The following is a 19,676-nucleotide window of genomic DNA, read 5'->3' on the forward strand; positions in this document are numbered from 1 at the left end:
GGAATATCCAATCGTATAATAACATGATGAATTATAAATGAGTATCGCAATATGATGGCGTTGTCTATGTCCATTTGGAGATACGGCAACGATAGGCGCAGTGAGAAGTTCATTTGTTATATGAAGTAACAACTAGAAAATGTGCACACGTATCGGCATTATGTATATGCAAGAAATTTAAGAATTGAAAGATTAAATAAAAATTACTTTGTTCCAAAATATTTGAATCGTCTTATATGGAAGGTTATTATTCATGATAAGAACCTTTTTTTGATTCCACATATCAACTATTAATAGATTGTTAAAAAAAGCACAAACTGTTTCAACAATTTACCATCAATTATTTGTGGAGTCCACCACTGGTTTAAAGTGAGTGTTAATATTATAATATTGACACCTTCAAAATTAGGGTGATCGGTTCTAGGGTGGGTTCTGAAACCTGAAACCTATCCTGTTATAATCAATTCCCAGTTTTTGGACCTTGAAATCTACCATATTTGCTTGGAAGCTATCATGTTTTTCCAATACGACTCTAGGTTCTACCTAAGAACCTATTTTATTTTTTTGTTCCTTTTTTTCAATTTACTTTTTTTTACAGTAAAATTATATGGGCCTAGAATTTAGGATAAGAAGAAATTACTCACTTTTCAAAGTAATTTCAAAGTAATAAATAAACAATAGAAATCCCTATATGCAAAAATAATAATATAAAAAATAATATATAAGATGAATATGTAATATTCATAAAAATTTAGGGTAAGAGGAAAGACTGTCGAAGAGTTTTGATGAAAGATAAATAATGAAAGAGTGCTGAGCCTAGAATTTAGGATAAGAAGAAATTAGGGTTTTGGTTTTATAACTTATAAATCAGATTCCCAAACAGAGTGGTCCAATACCCACTTCGAGTGAATACCCCTGTTGGAAATTACTCACTTTTCCGATAGTTTGCCAATTTTTATTTGTGGAGCTTAAGTTACAGACTTTTTTTCTTTATAAAATTACCGACTTTTAATTTAAGTCAATTTCCAACATTTATGACCAAAATTTATTTGATAGATTATCATCTATTCCAATACTTTATTAACAATACTTTGCATAATTTACCGACTTGTAAAACTACTAACTTTTATATCAAAATAACCAAAAATTATGTGAGTCCAGTACCAACTTTACCGACGTTTGTTGGGAGTTCACTAACAGGCTAAACTTAGCAACTTACATAAGACATTAGCAACCACTTCTAAATTTACGAATTATTTTGATAATTTTCCAACAATTATTGGAATATGCAGAAACATCATCGATCACTTGTACATTCAACTTTCTGAACTGTTATTGCGATGGGAAATGTCCCTGATGAAGGAATTGATGTTAGTCTCAGTTGATCCATCTTTTCCGATCGCCCTCCGGCATACCTCCTGAAGATGCTTAGCCTGTCTCCTGATCTCTCGGCTTTCATCGTCTTCCAAATCCATGAACTTTCGCACGAGCCCGCTGATCTCCGTGCCCACCCTCCATCCGACCTTCCAGTCCTTGACAATTAGCGTTGCATTACTGCCTTGATCCATAGCTATGGGATACGCGAGCAGAGGAACTCCCGCAAAAATAGCTTCCCAAATGGAATTCCATCCGCAGTGCGTCCAAAACCCGCCAACCGACGAATGTGACAGCACCCTCAGCTGGTTGCACCATGGCACGACTATTCCCCTATCGCCGCACAGCTCTCTCAACCTTGAGGCTTCCTCACGCGCCACCCACATGAAACGAATGCCGCTGTCGCGCAAACACCCTGCGATCTCTTCCATCTTGGAGCTGGAGACACAGAGAAAGCTTCCGAGAGAGATATATAGGACGGACTCGCTCGGCTGACAGTCCAACCACTTTAAGTAATCGGCATCATTCAAACAAGAGTCATCTGTAAGTCGAGAGAAATCAATGGCCGGACCAATGGTGTAGACTGGGCAAGAAAAGCTGGCTTTAAGGGCATCGACAGCCAGATATTCCACCTCATACACGGTCGAGAGCAAGAGATACTTGGCCTCAGGGACGATGCTAAATGCATCGACCAATTGTTGGAGGACTCTAGAACTGGTTAAGTCTGATCCAGGAATGTAATCGATCCTCTCGTCCCCCTTTTCTGTGACAAAGCAAAGACAAAGAAGAGGACATCAATCAGACGCGATCTTTTGCACATATAGCAAAGGCCGCTTTTACTGGTTTCTTCAATAAACTGATTTTTAGACAAAACCGGCACCCTCTGTTTCTGCATAAGCAGTCGCCTCTATGCGGAAATTCCAGTTCAAATGAACTGAACTGAAAGCACTTCAAGCTTGCCATCTTTAAAGGTGGGTCATCTTGCCCATTGATACACTAGAACTTCAATCTGGAAAAATTTTCGATCCTGTAGAAGCTACTGATCATTCATTCTCTGATCTGAATGGCCAATTGATAAGTTTGAGGAACTATAGTCTCATTGTTTAGATTTTTGCCTAATAGATTATGCTAATCACGGTGGGGAAACAGGAGAGTCGACAGTGTTGTGTGTTTTTAGGCCGAACAACCATTGTATTACCAGAGACACTGTGATTGCAGTTTCAGAACTCATTGATGCAACGATGGTAAGACAAAGCGGAGACTGAGCTTACCAGGCAAATCAACCGGGGAGTGACCGTGTCGTTGATGGAAGTGATGGAAGAAAGAGAAACTCGACCCCCCTGCTGACCAGAACGATGCCACTGGAATATTCCTCCGGTTCCCCGCACGGAGGGCCCAGCTCAGGAAAGTGTCGGCCATGATGACGGTCGGTGTGGGCCGGAGCCGATCCAGCAGCTCCTCGAACGGTCCTCCCATCTTGGCGAAAACTGCGTCGGTGAATTCGGAGTATTGCTGAGCTCGGACCAGTTCTGAGGGGAGCACGTTAGGGATGGTGGCAAAGGATAGGTTGGTAGGCTTAGGCTCAGAACCGATGAAGCCAAGCCACTCTTCGGTGACAACGAAGGTGAAGATGATGTCCGGGACTCTGGAGGACAGAATCTTGCACAGGTTCATCATGGGGTTGATGTGGCCTCGTCCCGGGTACGGCATCGCCACTATGTGGAGGCTGCCGGCACCGGCAGCGGCCACAGTCAAGGTTGATGGCAACGGAGTTCCATTTTCTTCAAGTTGTGGCAGCCGTCCAACCGGTGGATTTTTCTTGGAGTTCAATTGAGGTTGTAGAGTTAGGTAGGATTGACTCGTCGATGGGCGAGAGGGGGAGGTTAAAATAATGGAGCTAGCGAGCACCCTTCTCCTCCGCCACGCGGTTGTCGTTTCGTTGTTAAGGAGGAGCGAGAGATTATATCATAGCAATTTCTCTTGGATTTAGCAGTCTAACTAAGAGACAATATACTTAGATATTATTGATCATTCTTTGATTTAAAGAATCATCCCATCTCAATTGAAAGTGTAAATACTTTTTGAGGCAAAAATCAAGCTCTGGTTCCGTAGTGCTCTTATATTGTCTTTTCTTTCTATTTTTTTTATTTTTTTCATATCAAAGTAACGCGCGAGTTTGATCATTGGGCTTTTAACATTCATAATTCAAGATTTTGATTTGGAGTATCAATTTCCATTTGTAAAATAATTGTGAATTCTCAATGACTATCACAATACGGTCGCTTTGACTAGGTCCATTTCAAGATAGAGTAAGATTAGACGCAATAAATTTTGAATTCTGTTGGTAATTTAAACTCTGATCGATTACTTTATTTAAAATACAACAAGTTTATAAGTTACTAATAATCTGGGGAGTATCAACAGTTATTCAGCCATTAATGTTTCATTAGTTACCAGCAATCTCGCGTAAGTACCAGCAGTGATCAATTGTCCAAAGTTATCAGCTATTTCTATAACTTATAATTATTTATATGCACGGTTCATCTATATATCGAGTTAAGCAATTGAATGGGAAATTCCCAACTTTTTTACCATATATAATTTACTCTATTCAAAATGTTACGAACAATATCCAGAAATCAAATTTCCTTGTCATTATTTTACATCGGGGAGACTGTAATTCATGACAGGACAATCCCATTCTATCGCCAAAATCATGAGAGAAGCAAAATTAAAGGGCGCGATACTCATGAAGTAAACTTTACGAGAGATTGAAGTACTAATTAATGTCTTGAATGTTCACTGTAGTGCTCAAAATGTCCCCAATGAAGGTGCAGATATTAGTCTCGGACGATCCGTCCGGTCCGATCGCATGGTGGCACAACTCCTGAAGGTGTTTGGCCCTCCTCCTCACTTCCATGCTCTCGCTGTCGCCTAGATCCATGAACTTGCGTACTAGCCCAGCGATGTCGTGTTTGCCGACCCTCCACCCAACCTTCCAATCGTCCACAATGATCTTGCAATTGTAATCTTGGTCCATGGCTACTGGGTACGTCAGGAAAGGAAGCCCCGCGTAGATGCCCTCTTGGATCGAGTTCCATCCACAGTGAGTCCAGAACCCCCCGACCGAGGGATGCGTCAGTACCCTCAACTGGTCGCACCACGGCACCACGATCCCAGAGTCGCCTCCGGGCAACAGCTCCTTCAGCCTGGATGCCTCATCTCGCGCCACCCACAAGAACCTTTCATTACTGTCGCGCAACCCTGCTGCAATCTCGTCCATTTTGGAACTCGAGACTGAAACGAGGCTGCCTAGGGACACGAACAAAACCGAGCTACCCAGCTGGCGGTCCAGCCACTTCGTTATGTAGTCCGAGTCGCTGTTCGAGCTTGGATTTTCTTGCAGCGTAAAGTACGGGATGGATGGACCGACAGTGTAGATAGGAAGCGACAGGCTCGATTTCAGAGCTTCGACGGTCTGAGATTCGATCTCGTACACAGAAGAAAGCAACAGGTACTGTGTTCGATGGACCAAGTCGACTATCGAGCGCATTTTCTGCATCATACGTTCGCTCCTTCCACCAACCAAGTCCGTCAAACGTGTCGGAGGAATCCCAGGAATGTAATCCACCATGTCATTCCCCTTTTCTGTGACAGAAAAGACGGTGGTTACTCATTAGATAATCTGAAAATGGATATCGGATGCTGAAATTTTTGTGCATCAAAACAGCAAGAAACACAGGAACTTGATTTGCGATTTGGTATGCAGAAATAGTATGGGTGCAGACTTCAATTTCTTTGGTCGAAGGTACATCTTTTCCAGAGTCACAAAATTTAGGTAGTGCCTGATAGGCAAGGTTCGGAAGTTTGACAAGTTTTGATTCTGAAGTAGATTTAGAACGGCGGCTGACCTGACAAGTTCTGTGGTAAATGGCCATGCTGCTCAAGAAGTTGGAAGTGGTACAAGAAGGAGAAGTTTGAGGCCGCAGTAGGCCAAAACGAGGCCATCGGAATGTTCCTCCGGTTCCCGACGTGGACTGGCCAGTTCAGGACCATGTCGGCCACCAGAAGGGTCGGCGGGGGGCGGAGCTGGTCGAGCACCTTCTCAAACGGGGCTTCCATCTTCGTGTAGACGGCCTCGGTGAACTCAGAGGAGGGCTGAGTCCGGACCCGCTCAGATGGGATCACGTTGGGGATGGTGGCGAAGGATATGTTGCTCGGTTTATGGTCAGAGCCGATGAAGCCTAGCCATTCCTCGGTCAGGACGAATGTGACGGTGACGTGCGGGGCTCGGGAGGCTAGGATTTTGCACAGGTTCATCAGAGGGTTGATGTGCCCTAGTGCGGGGAAAGGCATCGCCACCACATGGCAGGTCGGTGCTTGGCGGTCCATCCGATCGACTAGGCAGCGGGAGGTGACGGTGAGTGCGTGGTCGTTAGTTCCGACGAGCCTCGGCGGATCAAATCGGCAAGTGGCCGAGTGAAGAGACGGGATCGTTTGATTACAGCACAAATTCCGAGCACTGATGGGTAAAAGATAAGGTTCGTGGTAAGAGATAAGGTTCGTGGTCTAATGAAAGTCATGCCTTACCAAAATTTGAGAAAATATTAAAAGTGATCCAGAGCTCCACATGAGCGTGGTCCCCGACCACGAGATGCCATGTGAAGGGGTGGGTCCATTTGCTGTCTTCTGCTTTCTTCCCTCTCTCCCCTCTTCCTAGCCTGCCGACGCCCTCTCTCCTCCTAGCCTACACGCTGTCTTTTCTCTGCAGCGCATTTAGTGCAAAAAATCTTTCTCAAACGAAGGAAAGAGAAGCTCAAATTTTCTGGCTCAAACGACGTTCCTCTATCCCTCTCCATATTTTCTCAAGAAATTTATCTTGCCGCGTGTTTTAGCTACTCCAACTCATGATGGTGACAGCCACCAAAAATTCAACGAGTTCGCCAAAATTCCAAGTGTTGTTTGCTTGTGGTTTTGAAGCACCTTCGTGGTGGTTGAGTCATGGGGTTGAAAATCGTTGACGACGCGTTTAATAATATTTTTATTTTGGAATAATTTTTTAATAAAAATAATTTTTTTTTTTTATTCTCAAAAATAATTTTTAGTATAAAAACGCATTTAATAACTATACAAAATTTATATTCTCGAAAAAAATGTATTTAATAAAATTATATAATTTTGTTGTTAATTTTAATTTTTAATATTTTTTTATTTTTTCTTTTCTCTCATTCTTCCTCTTTGTGGGATGCTAGTAGCCAACGATCGGCTGGGCGAGGTCCGACGAGCTGCTGGAGCCTCGCCGACCATCGGCAAAGCTTGCTCTCGCCAAAATTGGGGCAAAGGCCGAGTCTCGCCGATGGCCTCGGTGGCCAAGTGAGCCTCGGCGAGCCTCGCCATCGGCGAGGCTCGACCTCGCCGAGGTTGGGCGAGCTAGATTTGGCAAGGCTGAGCTTGCCCAACCACCAACGAGGCTCGGCCTCGCCGGATCTAGCAAGGCGAACCTCACCATGGCTGTCTCTCTAAGGGCTCCATGAAATGAGGTCAATAGTCGGCCGACAAAAAAAAGAAAAAGAAAAGAAAATAAAAAAAAAAAGAGGATAGATAAAAATTGTTTCTAGAAATTATTCTCAAGAACAAAAAGTTACTTTTTTTCTATTTTTTTTGTTTTTGTTTCAAATTTATTCTCAAAGAACAAAAAAATAGATTTTTTGTTCCCGGGGAATAAAATTTTTACCAAACATATTTATGTTCTTTTTTTTTCCCTGAAACAAAAAAAAAAAGAAATTTTTGTTCCGAGAAACATAAAGAAAATTTCTTTTTTAACAAACAGAAACATGCCCTAAATATTTGTAATCATAGACGAGTCTAGTATTGAACTCTTGTAGCGCTTTTCTTTTATACCATGATGCACTTCTTTTATACCATGCTCGGTGGGAATCTCTCCTGAAAACCGCTACCAGCAATCCTTGATCATGCGTCGGAATTGCACTTTCCCCCCGCCTTTTGCAGCCGAGAATTTGGATCAATCGAGAGATCCTGAATCGTGGGTTCTCGAAAGGTCCCCAGCTTGTTGCATTAGCACGCTATTTTCCTTGAGACATCGGAGTAACACGACCCGCCTATCAGGACCACTCGGACAAAAGCTCATTGCAATTTGCTCGCCCTCTTCCTGATTTCCTTCCCGTCCTAACTGTCCAAGTCCATGATGATCCTATGGACAGTCTCAGCAATGGCTTGTCTCAACACTAATTCTTGTATCGTCTTTTTCACTCCCCAACAAATCTTACACTTCCGCTGACCTGCTTACCATTGGGATCTTGATCCAATAAGAATGGGAAGACGAGCATTCAACTGAAGAGGGGTTCAGCACCCGTGATGCATCTAGAACCCTCCAACCGAAGAGTGGTTCTGCACCTTCGACTGATCAGACCGGGCACCACCAGACCCCTATTGCTGCAAACGCCTTCTTTGACCCAAGCACCGGTGTCCCCACTCGCCCGCAAGAACGTACTCCCCCCTTGCGCACTCCCACCGGGTCACTCGAGACCGATAGGAAACTCGCCAGAAAAATAAACAGGACGGAGTCTTCCGGTTGAGAGTCTGGCCACCAGAAGGATTTTGAGATGCCAATAGGGAGGAGTTACCAACATAGATTCACAGAACTTACCAATGTGTTAAAATCACTAAATTTTATATGAAATTACCAATTCTCTTTTAGTCCAGGTAGCAATTTTATTTAGCTTGCTTCAAAGGCACTTATTGTTCCTATAAGTTAATGACCTGTACTTGCATAATTTTCCAACACGGTAAAGTGACCAACTTTTATATGAAATTATCGCCACTTTGGAAATATAATGACCATTTCATTGATTTCGAATATTTATCTTGCGGAGCTTAAGTTACTAACTCTTTTCTCAAACTATTATCTCTTATTTCAGTCAGTTATCAACATTTATTTGGTTGTTTTCAATTGCTAACCATTCCAATAATTTACCAACAATCTTCCAAAATATTTTCCAAAGCATTATAAATCTTCCAAAATAAACTTAGAAAGTAACTAATAGTCATATGAAATTATTTGTTCTTACTTTAGTCTTCTTACTAATGTTTATTTCATTGTTTCAAAAGCACCAATTGTTGCAATAACTTTTCCAATACTTCTTTAAGAGTTCATCGACAGGTTAAAGTTACCGCTATAAGAAATCATCAGCTCTTTTCATCATTACCAAAACTTCAACTATTTCATATTTGTTTGCCAAGTTTAAGTTACCAAGTTTTATATAAATATGAATTACTTGTGGTACTAACTCCTATACAGAAACTTTCAATTCTTATTTGGTTACTATAATATGTTTGTAGCCGATTCAATAATATGTTGGTAAATTATTAAATTTTAAATTCGGTTTAGAATTTTATTTTGTAGTTACTGTAATATGTTTGTAGAACCGATTGAAAAAAAAAATAATATGGAGTTGGTAAATTATTAAATTAATTGATAAATTATCGGTTTAGAATTTATAATTTTTAGAAAAACTAATAACTTTAACACATCGTTAATATGTTAAAAAAGATGTTGGTAAATTTTAAGAACAATTGGTAATTTAAAAAAAAAAATCAAATAGTTGTGGTACTTTTTTTTTTTTTTTAAATCCCTGTGTTCAATTTTCTCTTCCTTATTCTGTCTACCTCGATCGTATTTCATTTTGTTAATTAAGAGAGAATTTACTTTCTATCATATGCTAAGAATCGCTTGCGATAAAGGAAAATGTTAACGTGTGTGACGGACCAAGCAAGTTGCCAACCGACTTTTTGACCAACACTTTCACGAATTTAATGGTACGGAAAATGATATTATGATTTTTAACCCACAGAACACGAGAATTGTTTTTCTTACTTAAATCAATAGAAAACTTAAAGCGCAAAAGGTAACTATTTTATTTCAAAATTTGATTTTCCTATTTATATTCTTTAAAAGAAAATTTCAACAAAAATACGTATTTGATAATAATATAAAATTTGTGTTCTCGAAATATACATTCATTTCACAATGACACAAAATTTCTCTCTCTCAGATGGCCACTAAGCAGTGGGTGGGTAGTTGGCTAATAACGAGGGTGAGTGATAAGAATTTTATTTATTTCTCATTTTTATTCTAGAAATAGGGAAATAAACAATTTTTAGTTTTCATTTATGTTTCAAACCTATTTTTAAACTAAAATTTTATTTCAAAAATAGAAAAATGAAATTTATTGCCAAATGGATTTTTATTTCAAACTTATTTTCGAAAAAAAAAAATAAAACATAATTTAGAGAAATGGAATGATTATTATGCACAACCTTACCGTCGTATGTTAAAAATGATTGGCATTTGAAACTTGCTTTGATGTACATAAAATATACAAATTACGTACTAATAGACCAACAGGTACATTCTTATCTAGAAACTTTTGTATTATTAACCAAATAGAATTTGCTCTATTTAATAAGTTACAAACAACATTAAGAAATTATTTCTCGCTGTCAAGTTTAAAACTTCACGGAGGTTGGAATTGATAGACCGGACAAAAACATTCTATCGCCAAAATCATGAGGGAAGCAAAATTTAAGGGTGTGATGCTCGTACAGTAAGCTTTAACCCTCACAAAATTGCCAGCGAACAATAACAGGCAATGTTCAACAAGAGATTGAACTATTGATGTACTAACCACTAATGTCATGAATTTTTGCAGCATCGCGCGAAATGTCGCTAATGAAGGCCCGATATTAGTCCCAGACGACCCATCCGGTCCAATCGCATGGCGGCATAACTCTCGAAGGCCTTCGACCCTCCTCCTCAGTTCTCTGCTCTCGTCGTCACCTGAATCCATGAACTTGCGCACTAGCCCCGCGATGTCGCCCTCACCCTCGCCCACCCTCCACCCAACCTTCCAATCGTCCACCACAAGCTTGCAATTGAGACCTTGGTCCATGGCTATTGGGTACGCCAGGAATGGAAGCCCTGCATAGACACCCTCCTGGATTGAGTTCCAGCCGCAGTGGGTCCAGAACCCCCCGACCGATGGATGCGTCAATGCCCTCAACTGGTCGCACCACGGCACCACGATCCCCATGTCGCCGTCAGGCAACAGTTCCTTCAGTCTAGAAGCCTCATGAAGCGCCACCCACAAGAACCGAACATTACTGTCGCGCAACCCCACCGCGATCTCATCCATTTTGGAGCTTGAGACCGAAAGGAAGCTGCCTAGGGACAGGTATAAAACAGAGCTGCCTGGCTGGCGGTCCAGCCAATTTAGTATGTAATTCGAGTCGCTGTTTGAGCGAGGATTGCCTTCGAGCTCAAAGTACGGGATGGATGGACCAATGGTATAGATAGGAAACGACAGGCTCGGCTTCAGGGCGTGGACTGTCTGAGATTCGAACTCGTACACAGAAGAAAGCAACAGGTACTGCGCTCGAGGGACCCAATTCAACATTAGGCGGACTTTCTGCATAACACTTCCATCGACCAACAACGGCGAACGTGTTTGAGGAATCTCAGGAGCAGAATCCTCCTTTTCGTCCCCTTTTTTTGTGACAAAAAAGGTAATTACTTAGTAAATAATGTGAAATTGGATCGAATTGTGCATCGAAACAGCAATAACAACAGCTAATTGATTTACGATTTTTTGTGCAGAAGATTTATCGCATTATAGGCAAGGCTCAGAAATCTGACTAGTTTTAAAGCACGATGGCTGACCTGACAAATTCTGTGGTAAATGGCCATTCTGCTCATGAAGTTGTAATTGGTATAAGAAGGAGAAATTTGAGGCCGCAGTTGTCCAAAATGAGGCCACCGGAATGTTCCTCTGGTTCCCAACGTGGACCGCCCAGGTCAGGAACGTGTCGGCCACAATGAGGGTCGGCGGAGGGCAGAGCCGATCGAGCACCTCCTTGAACGGAGCTTCCATCTTCGTGGAGACGGCCTCCACGAACTCCGAGAAGTGCTGAGCACGGACCCTCTCAGACGGGAGCACGTTCGGGATGGTGGCGAAGGATACGTTGCTCAGCTTCGAGTCGGAGCCTACGAGGCCGAGCCACTCCTCGGTGAGGACAAGGGTGACGGTGACGTGCGGGGCTCGGGAGGCCAGGATCTTGCACAGGTTCATCATAGGATTGATGTGGCCGCGTCCGGGATACGGCATCGCCACCATGTGGCAGGTCGATGCTTGGCGGTCCATTTGAGCGACTAGGCCCGTGGGCAGCGGCTATGGCAAGGAGCCGAGCGAGAGACGGAAGCGATCAAATTCAGGGCGAATGCCGAGAATCATGGGGAAACGATTTGATAAAGTGAAGTGATGGCGTCACGCCTTACCAAATGAATTTGACGTATCGATGCAAAACAAAGATATGGAGCCGAACACGACTTTTGTGGTGTGTATGACTCTTCGGCTTGAGGTGGCGGACACGAAAGGCAGCAATAATTCAACGTGGGTCCCCAAAATTTGCATTTCTGGTGCGCTCATTGAGGTGGTCGACCATGGTGTTTAATAAACTTCACCGAATGAATCACATGTAGACCCATCAAATGAGTGGGTTGGATCAGGTTTGGGTCAACCCATATTTGATCATTTAACCCATTTTGATCCATATTCATATAGTGTAAATTTAGTGATCCATACTCAACTCGATTCATATCCAACCCATACTCGACCCAACTCGTATTACTAAAACCTATTAATATTCTAAGAAAATCCACATCTACTATATAATTGCTGACACCTAAATTTTGGCGATCTATTTAGTCATTTATTGCATAAAAAAATTAGGGGTTAATTTTTATCGAAAAAAAAAATATTAATTGCATAGCTACATTTAGTTTGCATATTTTGCATTTTATTTACTGGACCGGTGGCGGATGAGTCAAATTGGTGTTTTTGAGTTTTAAATTGACCATGGCTGACAGTTCTGAAGAAAGCAGCAAGTCGGCCCAAGCCCATATTTTTAATGATCGAAAATTATCTCGTAGGAAAATTAATTTTGAAATTTCAATCGGGAGATGAAATTTTTTAGATACAGCGAGATGGGTAAAAAATATTGCGATTTGTCTTTAAAAGATTTGGATTTAGAAAAATTTTATCTTGATCTCGAATCCTTATCAATATGGGATGAATTTTATGAAAAAAGATTTGTGAAGATTGATTCGAGGAAGAATTTGAAAATGCAATTCCTTTCCTATAAAAGGTCGTGCATGCGAGAGGTTTAGGGTTGTTTTCTCTTCGTTCAAAAAAGTAAAAAAGAAAAATTCTCTTCCAGTGGAGAAAACGAAAATCAAGCACACAAAAGGGGAAGAGCTTCGGTTTCATTAGGGTTTGGGGGAAGGAAAGAGAAAAAGTTTTGACTTTTGCTGAAGAAGCAAAAAGCAAAAGCAGAACAGAGGGAGAGGTGAGCGTGACGTGAGAGAGAAGCGTGGGCAGCAGAAGAAAAAGGAGAAAAAAGGAAAAGAAGAGCACTGTTCATCGTCTCCTTCGTGCAGCCACCACCGCGACCCGCCTGCTGAGCCATCGCATCTCTGTTCGACTTGTCCGCCGCACCTCCGCAGCCACCGTTCGTTCCCTCGCGATTCGCAGCAACCGCGAGCCTCCCTCGCCACACGAAGCCCGCGCCACTCGAAGCCTCGCTGCTCCCGGTCCGAGCCATCCCTACCGCCGGCTGACCCACGATTCCGACTGCTTGCTGCCGCCCGAGCCGCCCCTGACGAAGCCACCGCCTTGCACCAGCCGATGCCGGAACCGCCTCCGCCAGCAGTTTGCGAGTCCCCGTGCCGGCCTGCGCGTATCCTTCGGCCATCCGTCCCTGAAGCCCAGCAGCGACGCCGCTTCCGTTTGATCTCATCGCCCCTCGCCTGCCCCTCTGCAACCAGCCAGCCCCTGCTCGACGACCGCTGCTGTGCCGATCTCACCGCTCGGGCGTCTGACACCGGCAGATCTGAGCCTGCCTCCACCCGCGATCCGGCAACCTCCACGTCTCTGTGCCCGCACCAGCAGCACCGGACGCCAGAAGTCCCGACTCCGACACCTCTGTTCAGGAAATCTCCATCGCCCGTGACACTGCACCGAGCCCTCTTTCGTGTAGACGCTGAGCCGCCCCTGCCAAGCCACTCCATCCGTTGCTGCCTTTCGCCGGAGCTCCGATCGACGGCAACCCCTGCCCGGCGCCGACGAATTTGCTGCCCCCAATTTTCCTTAGGTTGCCCATTTTTCTTTTATTTTTATTTTTCTTATTTTATATTATTTTACTTTACTTTTAGTTAGTTTTATTATTATTGTTTGAGTTTGAATATTGTGAGGTGACTTTTAGGTTATGGATATTACAGGCATTATCCATAGGGGTATTCCTAAGATTATTGTAATTATTAATTTGACCCGTAAGATATCGGGTCATTTTTTAATTGTATTAATTCTTGGGGTTTTGTCGATAGCATATTAATGATTGAATCAATATAACTATTAATTTGATCCGAATTAATTTGATCCATAAAATTCGGATCATATTTTTAGTTATTTTGATCTTTTTGTCGTGACATTCGGGATTATAGTAATCGTTAATTTGACTTGTGAGATTACGAGGTTATTTTTCGATCATTGTAATTCTTTATTTGATTGGATGCCTTGATTAGTTTAGATTTAATGTTTAGTTGGTAATTGCATTGTTTTGAAAAAACCCTAAAAATCTAAAAATATTTGAATTAGGATTCAGTTTGTTTTGAAATATTTCTTGTTATCTTGCATATCTAGAATAGGGATTTTATTCCGAATTTAAAAAATAAAAATCCAAAAAAAGAAAGTGATTCATTTAGGTTGTTAGTTTTTTTTTTATTTGAATTGCATGTTTAATTATGTGAAGTTTTAATTTCGAATTTCTTAAAGAAAAACACAAGAAAATCATTGTGCATTTTAGATTAGAATTGCATGTTTCATTTCAAATTTAAATCATCTTTTTAGATAAATTGCATCTTAGATTTAGATAATGTCTTAGTTTAAATTAGGATTTAATATGACTTAATCCCTAGTTCAAATTAGATAGAATCTTAATCTAGCTAGATCACTTTTGCATTTTTAAATTTCGAATTTCATAAAATTTGTCTTAGGATAAATTAGTTGCAATTTCCAGGAATAGATTGCATTTTTTAGAATAGAAAAAAATCATGTGCACGTTATATAGAATTAAGTCCATGAAATGCACGTCATTTTTAGTGATTATTGTTAGGTTCATTTCTAATTAGAAATTGCCCGTCATTAGATTATGTCATTTAATAAATGTCGCGTGACATATAGCTCGCATACTAAATTGTATGCCGCATGTCATTTTAGGTTAAATAATTTTGTATGTCATTGCATCGCATTGCATGTCATTAGAATTAAATCATTTAGATCGCATTTAATTATTGCATTTCTTCATGTCATATAGTTTAGGTCATGTTGCCATGTCATATTAGATTATTAGCATGCATCGCATGATTCTCATTAAATAAAGTGAAAACAAAAATTGAGTAATTGCTTGTTAATTAGAAACCATATCTAGGGTTGTTGATGTGGATTTTAATTTAACACCGCGAATGCTTGCTTTCGTTGCTTTTAGGTAAATTCTACATTATTTAATTGCTTTCTGGGTGTTAAATTGGTGGTTTGCACACTGTATGATCACCTCACATGTTAGGGAGATAGTTTAAAATCAATTCAATTGCCAAACATTTTTGAAAATAAAAAGAATGGTACCAAAAGGGCATTAGAGAAATCTAATGTAATCAAGTCCCCGTATCCTTAATCTCCAGTTCGTAGGAGTAAAGTAATTCTCCCATTATTTTACTTGGGTTTCTAATCGACCCACCAAAAATAGATTAGTGACGACTCCTAATTGAAATATCATTTGCATGTTAAGAACTTGAACCTAAGTCGCGAATTGGTATGGGCTTTGGAGAGGCCCGAGGAGTTAAGTCTAGGCTTAACAATCCATTAGCCAAACCTGAGTGGTTGAAACTGAAAAAAAAATTGGTCGCGATACTAATTGAATTAAAACTTCAAATTAAATTAAAAATAGTAAATAAAATAAAATAAATTTAAAAAAACTATAAATTGAAATATTTATAAAGAATTACACCATGCACATGCTTCTCTTGTTTGAAGTGAATATATTATTAAGTAACTAAAATGTAACATTAAAAATCTTTAACTAAACCTATAAAAGCTCATTTTTATGATATTTTTATAATTAAAAAAAAAGGATTGCTAAAACACTTTTAAGCAATACAAATTTAATGGGAAATTTTTATAATTCTTTCTAAAATATTTTTTAAATAGAATTTTTTATTATTTTTAATTTAAAAATATTTTTTATTTTTTAAATTATAATTTTTCTTTTTCTTTTTCTTCTTTTTCAGTCGGTTGTTGGCCATGATGACGACTGGCAATTGGCCACAAGCCAGCTCGAGCTCGCCGCTCAAGCCTCACTCAACGCTAGCGGGGCCTCAGCCTCGCTAGATCGGCGAGATGGAGCCTTGCCGGTCGTCAAGCAAGCTCGGCCTCACCGGATCTAGTGAGACTCGAGTTCGCCCGACATCGGCGAGCTTAAGTCTCGCTAGATTTGGTGAGGCTCGATCTCACCAATTTGGCGAGGTTGAGGCCCCGCCCAACGCTAGCGAGCTCGAGTCTCGCTAGATTCGGCGAGGCTCGAGCCTTGCCGGTTGTTTGCGAGGCCTCAACCTTGCCAAATCGGTGAGATCGAGCCTCGCTAGACGTCGGCGAGGGCGGGATCTCGCCGATCCGGCAAGGCCGAGGCCCACCCGATGTCGGCGAGCTTGAGTCTTGCCGGTGAGGCTCGAGCCTCGCCAGTTGTTGGCGAACACAAGCTCGCATGTCGACGAGCTCGAGCCTCACTTGGCTTGTCGTTGGCCACCGGCTAAAGAAGGATTTCAAAGAAAGAAAAAGTAAAAAGAAAAAGAAAAGAAAATTAAAATATGAAAAATAATTATAATTTCAATTTTTTATAAAAGAATGTTTTTTATAAAGTTAAAGAGGGAAAGATTGTGTGGGGCTTGGGTTGGAAATTTATAAATGGGTTCTAAGATTCTAACCCACTTAATATTTAAATGGGTCGAAAATGGGTCACAAGTTCTGACCTATTTAAATCAGACGCACTTTTTTTACCCATTTTTAGTTGGTTTTTAAAAGCCTATGACTCATATACAACTCATATAAATAAAATATAAGTCCAAAAATGAATCTATGACCCATTTTGACACCTCTAGTCACATGTTGTTCCTTACAATGACCTACCAAACAGGTGGATCGAATCGAGTTTGAATCGGATCATAAATGGTACGGTCCACATAGATCAATTTTTATCCGTTTGGACTTATTTTCACCCGACCCGACCCATATCGTTCACACTTACATATTTAATGCAATCTACAAAAAGTCATAGAGTAAGTACAAGATCCAATGAAGACGAGAGAAACTAAAGATAGAGGGAGAACCTAGTGTAGGGATGATATTGGAATGAGAAGTTGCCAACGTTCAGTTTTTCTTTGGGGTGATATTGTTGGTATTCCTTGGTTGTGGGAAAGAAAAACTTACACAACCAACGAGGGGCGGGTAGGGCATGCGGTATCAGTCCTCATCAGTAGAAACACCCCTTGGCTACCACCTAACAGCCTACACTAGGTTCTACCCAAAGGGTCAATTGAATGTGTAAGTAAGCACGAGATCTAATGAAGGCGAGAGACATTGAAGACATAGTCGAAATGAATTGGTTCTAATTAAATTATAAACTCATTTATGACCCATTTACCCAACTAGATAACCCATTTAACATCAATATAAACTAAAAAATGGGCTTATGATTCATTTTAAGGGTCTACTTACATAATAGGTATGACTGACATGTTTGATTTTCCCCTAATATTGTCTTTTTCGTTTTATGCTCGAAAGAATACTGTGAAGATAGAATTCAATTCAGGATGATCAAAGAAACATTAATAGCACGAATACTGGTCGAGAGCCACAATCGGCACGCTTCTATCATGAGTTGGAATTTGCACTTTCCTCGAGCCTTTTTGCGGCCAAGCATTCGGATCAATGGAGAGATCCCAAATCGTACTCGAGAGTCCGCGGAATCTTGCATTAGCACATTATTTTCTTCGAGATGTCGCCGATGAAAGCATTGATGTCAGAGTGAGACGACCCGCCATTCAGGATTGCTTGGCCACAAGCCTGTTGAAGCTCGCTTGCCATCTTCCTGATTGCCTTCCCATCCTCACTGTCCAAGTCCATGAACCTCTGGACAATCTCAGCAATGGCTTGTCTCGGCACCAATTCGTCCCTTGACTTCTTCACCCTCCAACCAATCTTCCAGTCCTGCTCCACCTGCTTACAGTTGGGGATTTGATCCCAAAAGATCGGGAAGGCAAGCATCGGGACGCCCGCGAAGACAGCTTCCAGAGTGGAGTTCAACCCGCAGTGCGTCCAGAACCCTCCGACTGCAGAGTGGTTCAGCACCTTCAACTGATCACACCAGGGCACCACTCGACCCCTGTCGCCGCAGAAACCGTCTTTGACCCAAGAATCGCTGTCTCGGCTCACCCACAGGAACCGAACTCCGCTGCTGCGCACTCCCGCTGTGAGCTCCTCCATTTGGTCGCTCGAGACCGATAGGAAACTCCCCAGAGAGATGTACAGGACGGAGGCTTCCAGTTGAGAGTCTAGCCACCGAACGTAATCAGGACGGTCATTTCGAGACGCCGACAGTGAGGATTTAGCTTTGAGTTCCATGTAAGGTATTAAAGGTCCGACGGTGTAAATAGGGAGCGGAAGTTCAGCTTTGAGAGCATCGACAGCACGGGCTTCGAGCTTGTAAAAGGTGGTGAAGATTATATATTGAGCTTTCGGCATCCAGGAGAAGCATTCCAGTGCTCTGTTCAACGTCGCTCGGCCTTTGCCTTCAAAGAACGTCGGAAGATCGACCAAACGCGTCGGTGGAAGTCCTGGTATGTAGTCTACGAGCTCATCTCCTCGTTCTGTTGTGCAAAACACATCAACAATATCCATCAATCAATTCACAAAATCAGAAAGTACTAAATGGGAAAAAAAAAAAAAAAAAAAAAAAAAAGGCATCTTCTCCGATTAAACCGCACCTGCCAGATCAACGGGGAAATGGTTGTTCTGAGCAAGGAGGTCAAAGTGATGGAACACCGAGAACACCGAGACCGACATGGTCCAGAACGATCCCACCTGGATCTTCCTCTTGTTCCCGATCCGGACTGCCCAGAAAAGGTACGTGTCGGCCAAGATCGTGGTCACTGGCAGCTCGAGCCGGTCGAGAAGTTGCTCTACAGGAGCCTCCATCTTCGTCATCACCGCTTCTATGAACATGGGGAAGTTCTCCGCACGGGCTCGCTCGGACGGTATGACATTGGGTATGGAGGCAAACTGGACCGCATCAGGCTTCGGCTCGGACCCGATGAACCCCAGCCACTCTTCCGTCACCACAAAGGTTACGAGAACATCGGTCGTGTTGGACACGAGGAGCTTGCAGAAGTTCATCATGGGGTTTATATGGCCTCTTCCCGGATATGGAATTGCCATCACATGTGCCATCCTCGCCGCCCCGGCCTGTGACCGTGAGAGATCCATTGACTCAACGGCTCAAGGAACTCCTAGTAAAAAAAGGAAAGAGAAGAAAAGAGGAGATGGATGCAATTGGGACCAGGTTAATCAGTGTTAGCGGATAGGAGCAGGATTTAGACTGACTGGTGATAGCAAATTCATGAGTGTTCTCTCTTCTTTTATATTTAGGTCTTGTAACCAAAACGAAAAAGGCCAAATAAGAAAGGATCAAAAGTTCAATAGGCACCAGAATTGCGCCATCACATTATCAAACGAGGCTAAATGGGTGGAATGCGCCATCATTCAATGTTCCACTCTCATTTCTCAGTGGCACTTCGGCATAGGGACGACCCTGTATTTGTGACAATGTCTTCCACTAGGGGTGAACATGGTCTCGGTTGGCCGATTCACCCGTAACCCTATGACTAACCCGTATAGTGTTCGGTCCTCAATTTTTGGGACCGAGGACCGACTCTATTAAGCTTGGGACTTAAAATCAAACCGAACCCATTAGGTTCGATCGAGTTCTAGGGTCAACTCGAAATCAACTAATAATAATATATTATTTCATATTTTGTATTCCTTAAAAAGGCGATTGAGGACCGGACTAACCCAATGGGTTCGGTCTGGTTTCAAAGTTAATCCAGGACCAACCAATAATTT

General features: G+C 41.9%; 4 protein-coding genes across 5 annotated transcripts; all 4 read right to left on the reverse strand.

Annotated features, from left to right (window-relative positions):
* Positions 1-1,108: 1,108 nt before the first annotated feature.
* Positions 1,109-3,388, reverse strand: LOC104422355 (UDP-glycosyltransferase 87A1). Its single transcript, XM_010034664.3, has 2 exons — positions 2,646-3,388; positions 1,109-2,137 (listed from the first exon to the last, which is right to left on the reverse strand). The coding sequence occupies exons 1-2, from the start codon at positions 3,082-3,084 to the stop codon at positions 1,317-1,319; spliced, it is 1,260 nt and encodes a 419-aa protein (XP_010032966.2). The 5' UTR covers positions 3,085-3,388; the 3' UTR covers positions 1,109-1,316.
* Positions 3,389-3,993: 605 nt separating this feature from the next.
* Positions 3,994-5,976, reverse strand: LOC108955491 (UDP-glycosyltransferase 87A1). The gene is made up of 2 exons (XM_018863406.2): positions 5,286-5,976; positions 3,994-5,022 (listed from the first exon to the last, which is right to left on the reverse strand). Exons 1-2 carry the CDS (start codon positions 5,764-5,766, stop codon positions 4,154-4,156), a joined length of 1,350 nt encoding a protein of 449 aa, XP_018718951.2. The 5' UTR covers positions 5,767-5,976; the 3' UTR covers positions 3,994-4,153.
* Positions 5,977-7,216: 1,240 nt separating this feature from the next.
* LOC104422358 (UDP-glycosyltransferase 87A1) lies at positions 7,217-11,735 on the reverse strand. 2 transcript variants are annotated; one of them, XM_039303110.1, is made up of 3 exons: positions 11,111-11,735; positions 10,080-10,936; positions 7,217-7,974 (listed from the first exon to the last, which is right to left on the reverse strand). In XM_039303110.1, the coding sequence occupies exons 1-3, from the start codon at positions 11,589-11,591 to the stop codon at positions 7,822-7,824; spliced, it is 1,491 nt and encodes a 496-aa protein (XP_039159044.1). In that variant the 5' UTR covers positions 11,592-11,735; the 3' UTR covers positions 7,217-7,821. The 2 variants fall into 2 exon arrangements, with proteins under 2 accessions (XP_039159044.1, XP_018719703.2); XM_018864158.2 differs by lacking the exon at positions 7,217-7,974 and having other exon boundaries at positions 9,724-10,936; positions 11,111-11,732.
* A 5,606-nt stretch (positions 11,736-17,341) lies between these two features.
* Positions 17,342-19,254, reverse strand: LOC104422357 (UDP-glycosyltransferase 87A1). The gene is made up of 2 exons (XM_010034666.3): positions 18,542-19,254; positions 17,342-18,424 (listed from the first exon to the last, which is right to left on the reverse strand). The coding sequence occupies exons 1-2, from the start codon at positions 19,038-19,040 to the stop codon at positions 17,532-17,534; spliced, it is 1,392 nt and encodes a 463-aa protein (XP_010032968.2). The 5' UTR covers positions 19,041-19,254; the 3' UTR covers positions 17,342-17,531.
* Between the last annotated feature and the right edge of the window lie 422 nt (positions 19,255-19,676).

Source organism: Eucalyptus grandis, chromosome 10 (assembly GCF_016545825.1).
Source record: "Eucalyptus grandis isolate ANBG69807.140 chromosome 10, ASM1654582v1, whole genome shotgun sequence".
Taxonomy (NCBI): domain Eukaryota; kingdom Viridiplantae; phylum Streptophyta; class Magnoliopsida; order Myrtales; family Myrtaceae; genus Eucalyptus; species Eucalyptus grandis.

Excerpts from the sequence above, each read along its gene's own strand:
- LOC104422355 (XM_010034664.3), bottom strand. The coding sequence starts at position 3,084 with ATGCCGTACCCGGGACGAGGCCACATCAACCCCATGATGAACCTGTGC. Across the intron at positions 2,138-2,645 it reads CTCCCCGGTTGATTTGCCTG|AAAAGGGGGACGAGAGGATC; the intron begins GTAAGCTCAGTC and ends GCTTTGTCACAG.
- LOC108955491 (XM_018863406.2), bottom strand. The coding sequence starts at position 5,766 with ATGGACCGCCAAGCACCGACCTGCCATGTGGTGGCGATGCCTTTCCCC. Across the intron at positions 5,023-5,285 it reads TTTACCACAGAACTTGTCAG|AAAAGGGGAATGACATGGTG; the intron begins GTCAGCCGCCGT and ends TTTCTGTCACAG.
- LOC104422357 (XM_010034666.3), bottom strand. The coding sequence starts at position 19,040 with ATGGATCTCTCACGGTCACAGGCCGGGGCGGCGAGGATGGCACATGTG. Across the intron at positions 18,425-18,541 it reads TTTCCCCGTTGATCTGGCAG|AACGAGGAGATGAGCTCGTA; the intron begins GTGCGGTTTAAT and ends TTTGCACAACAG.
- LOC104422358 (XM_018864158.2), bottom strand. The coding sequence starts at position 11,591 with ATGGACCGCCAAGCATCGACCTGCCACATGGTGGCGATGCCGTATCCC. Across the intron at positions 10,937-11,110 it reads TTTACCACAGAATTTGTCAG|GGGACGAAAAGGAGGATTCT; the intron begins GTCAGCCATCGT and ends TCACAAAAAAAG.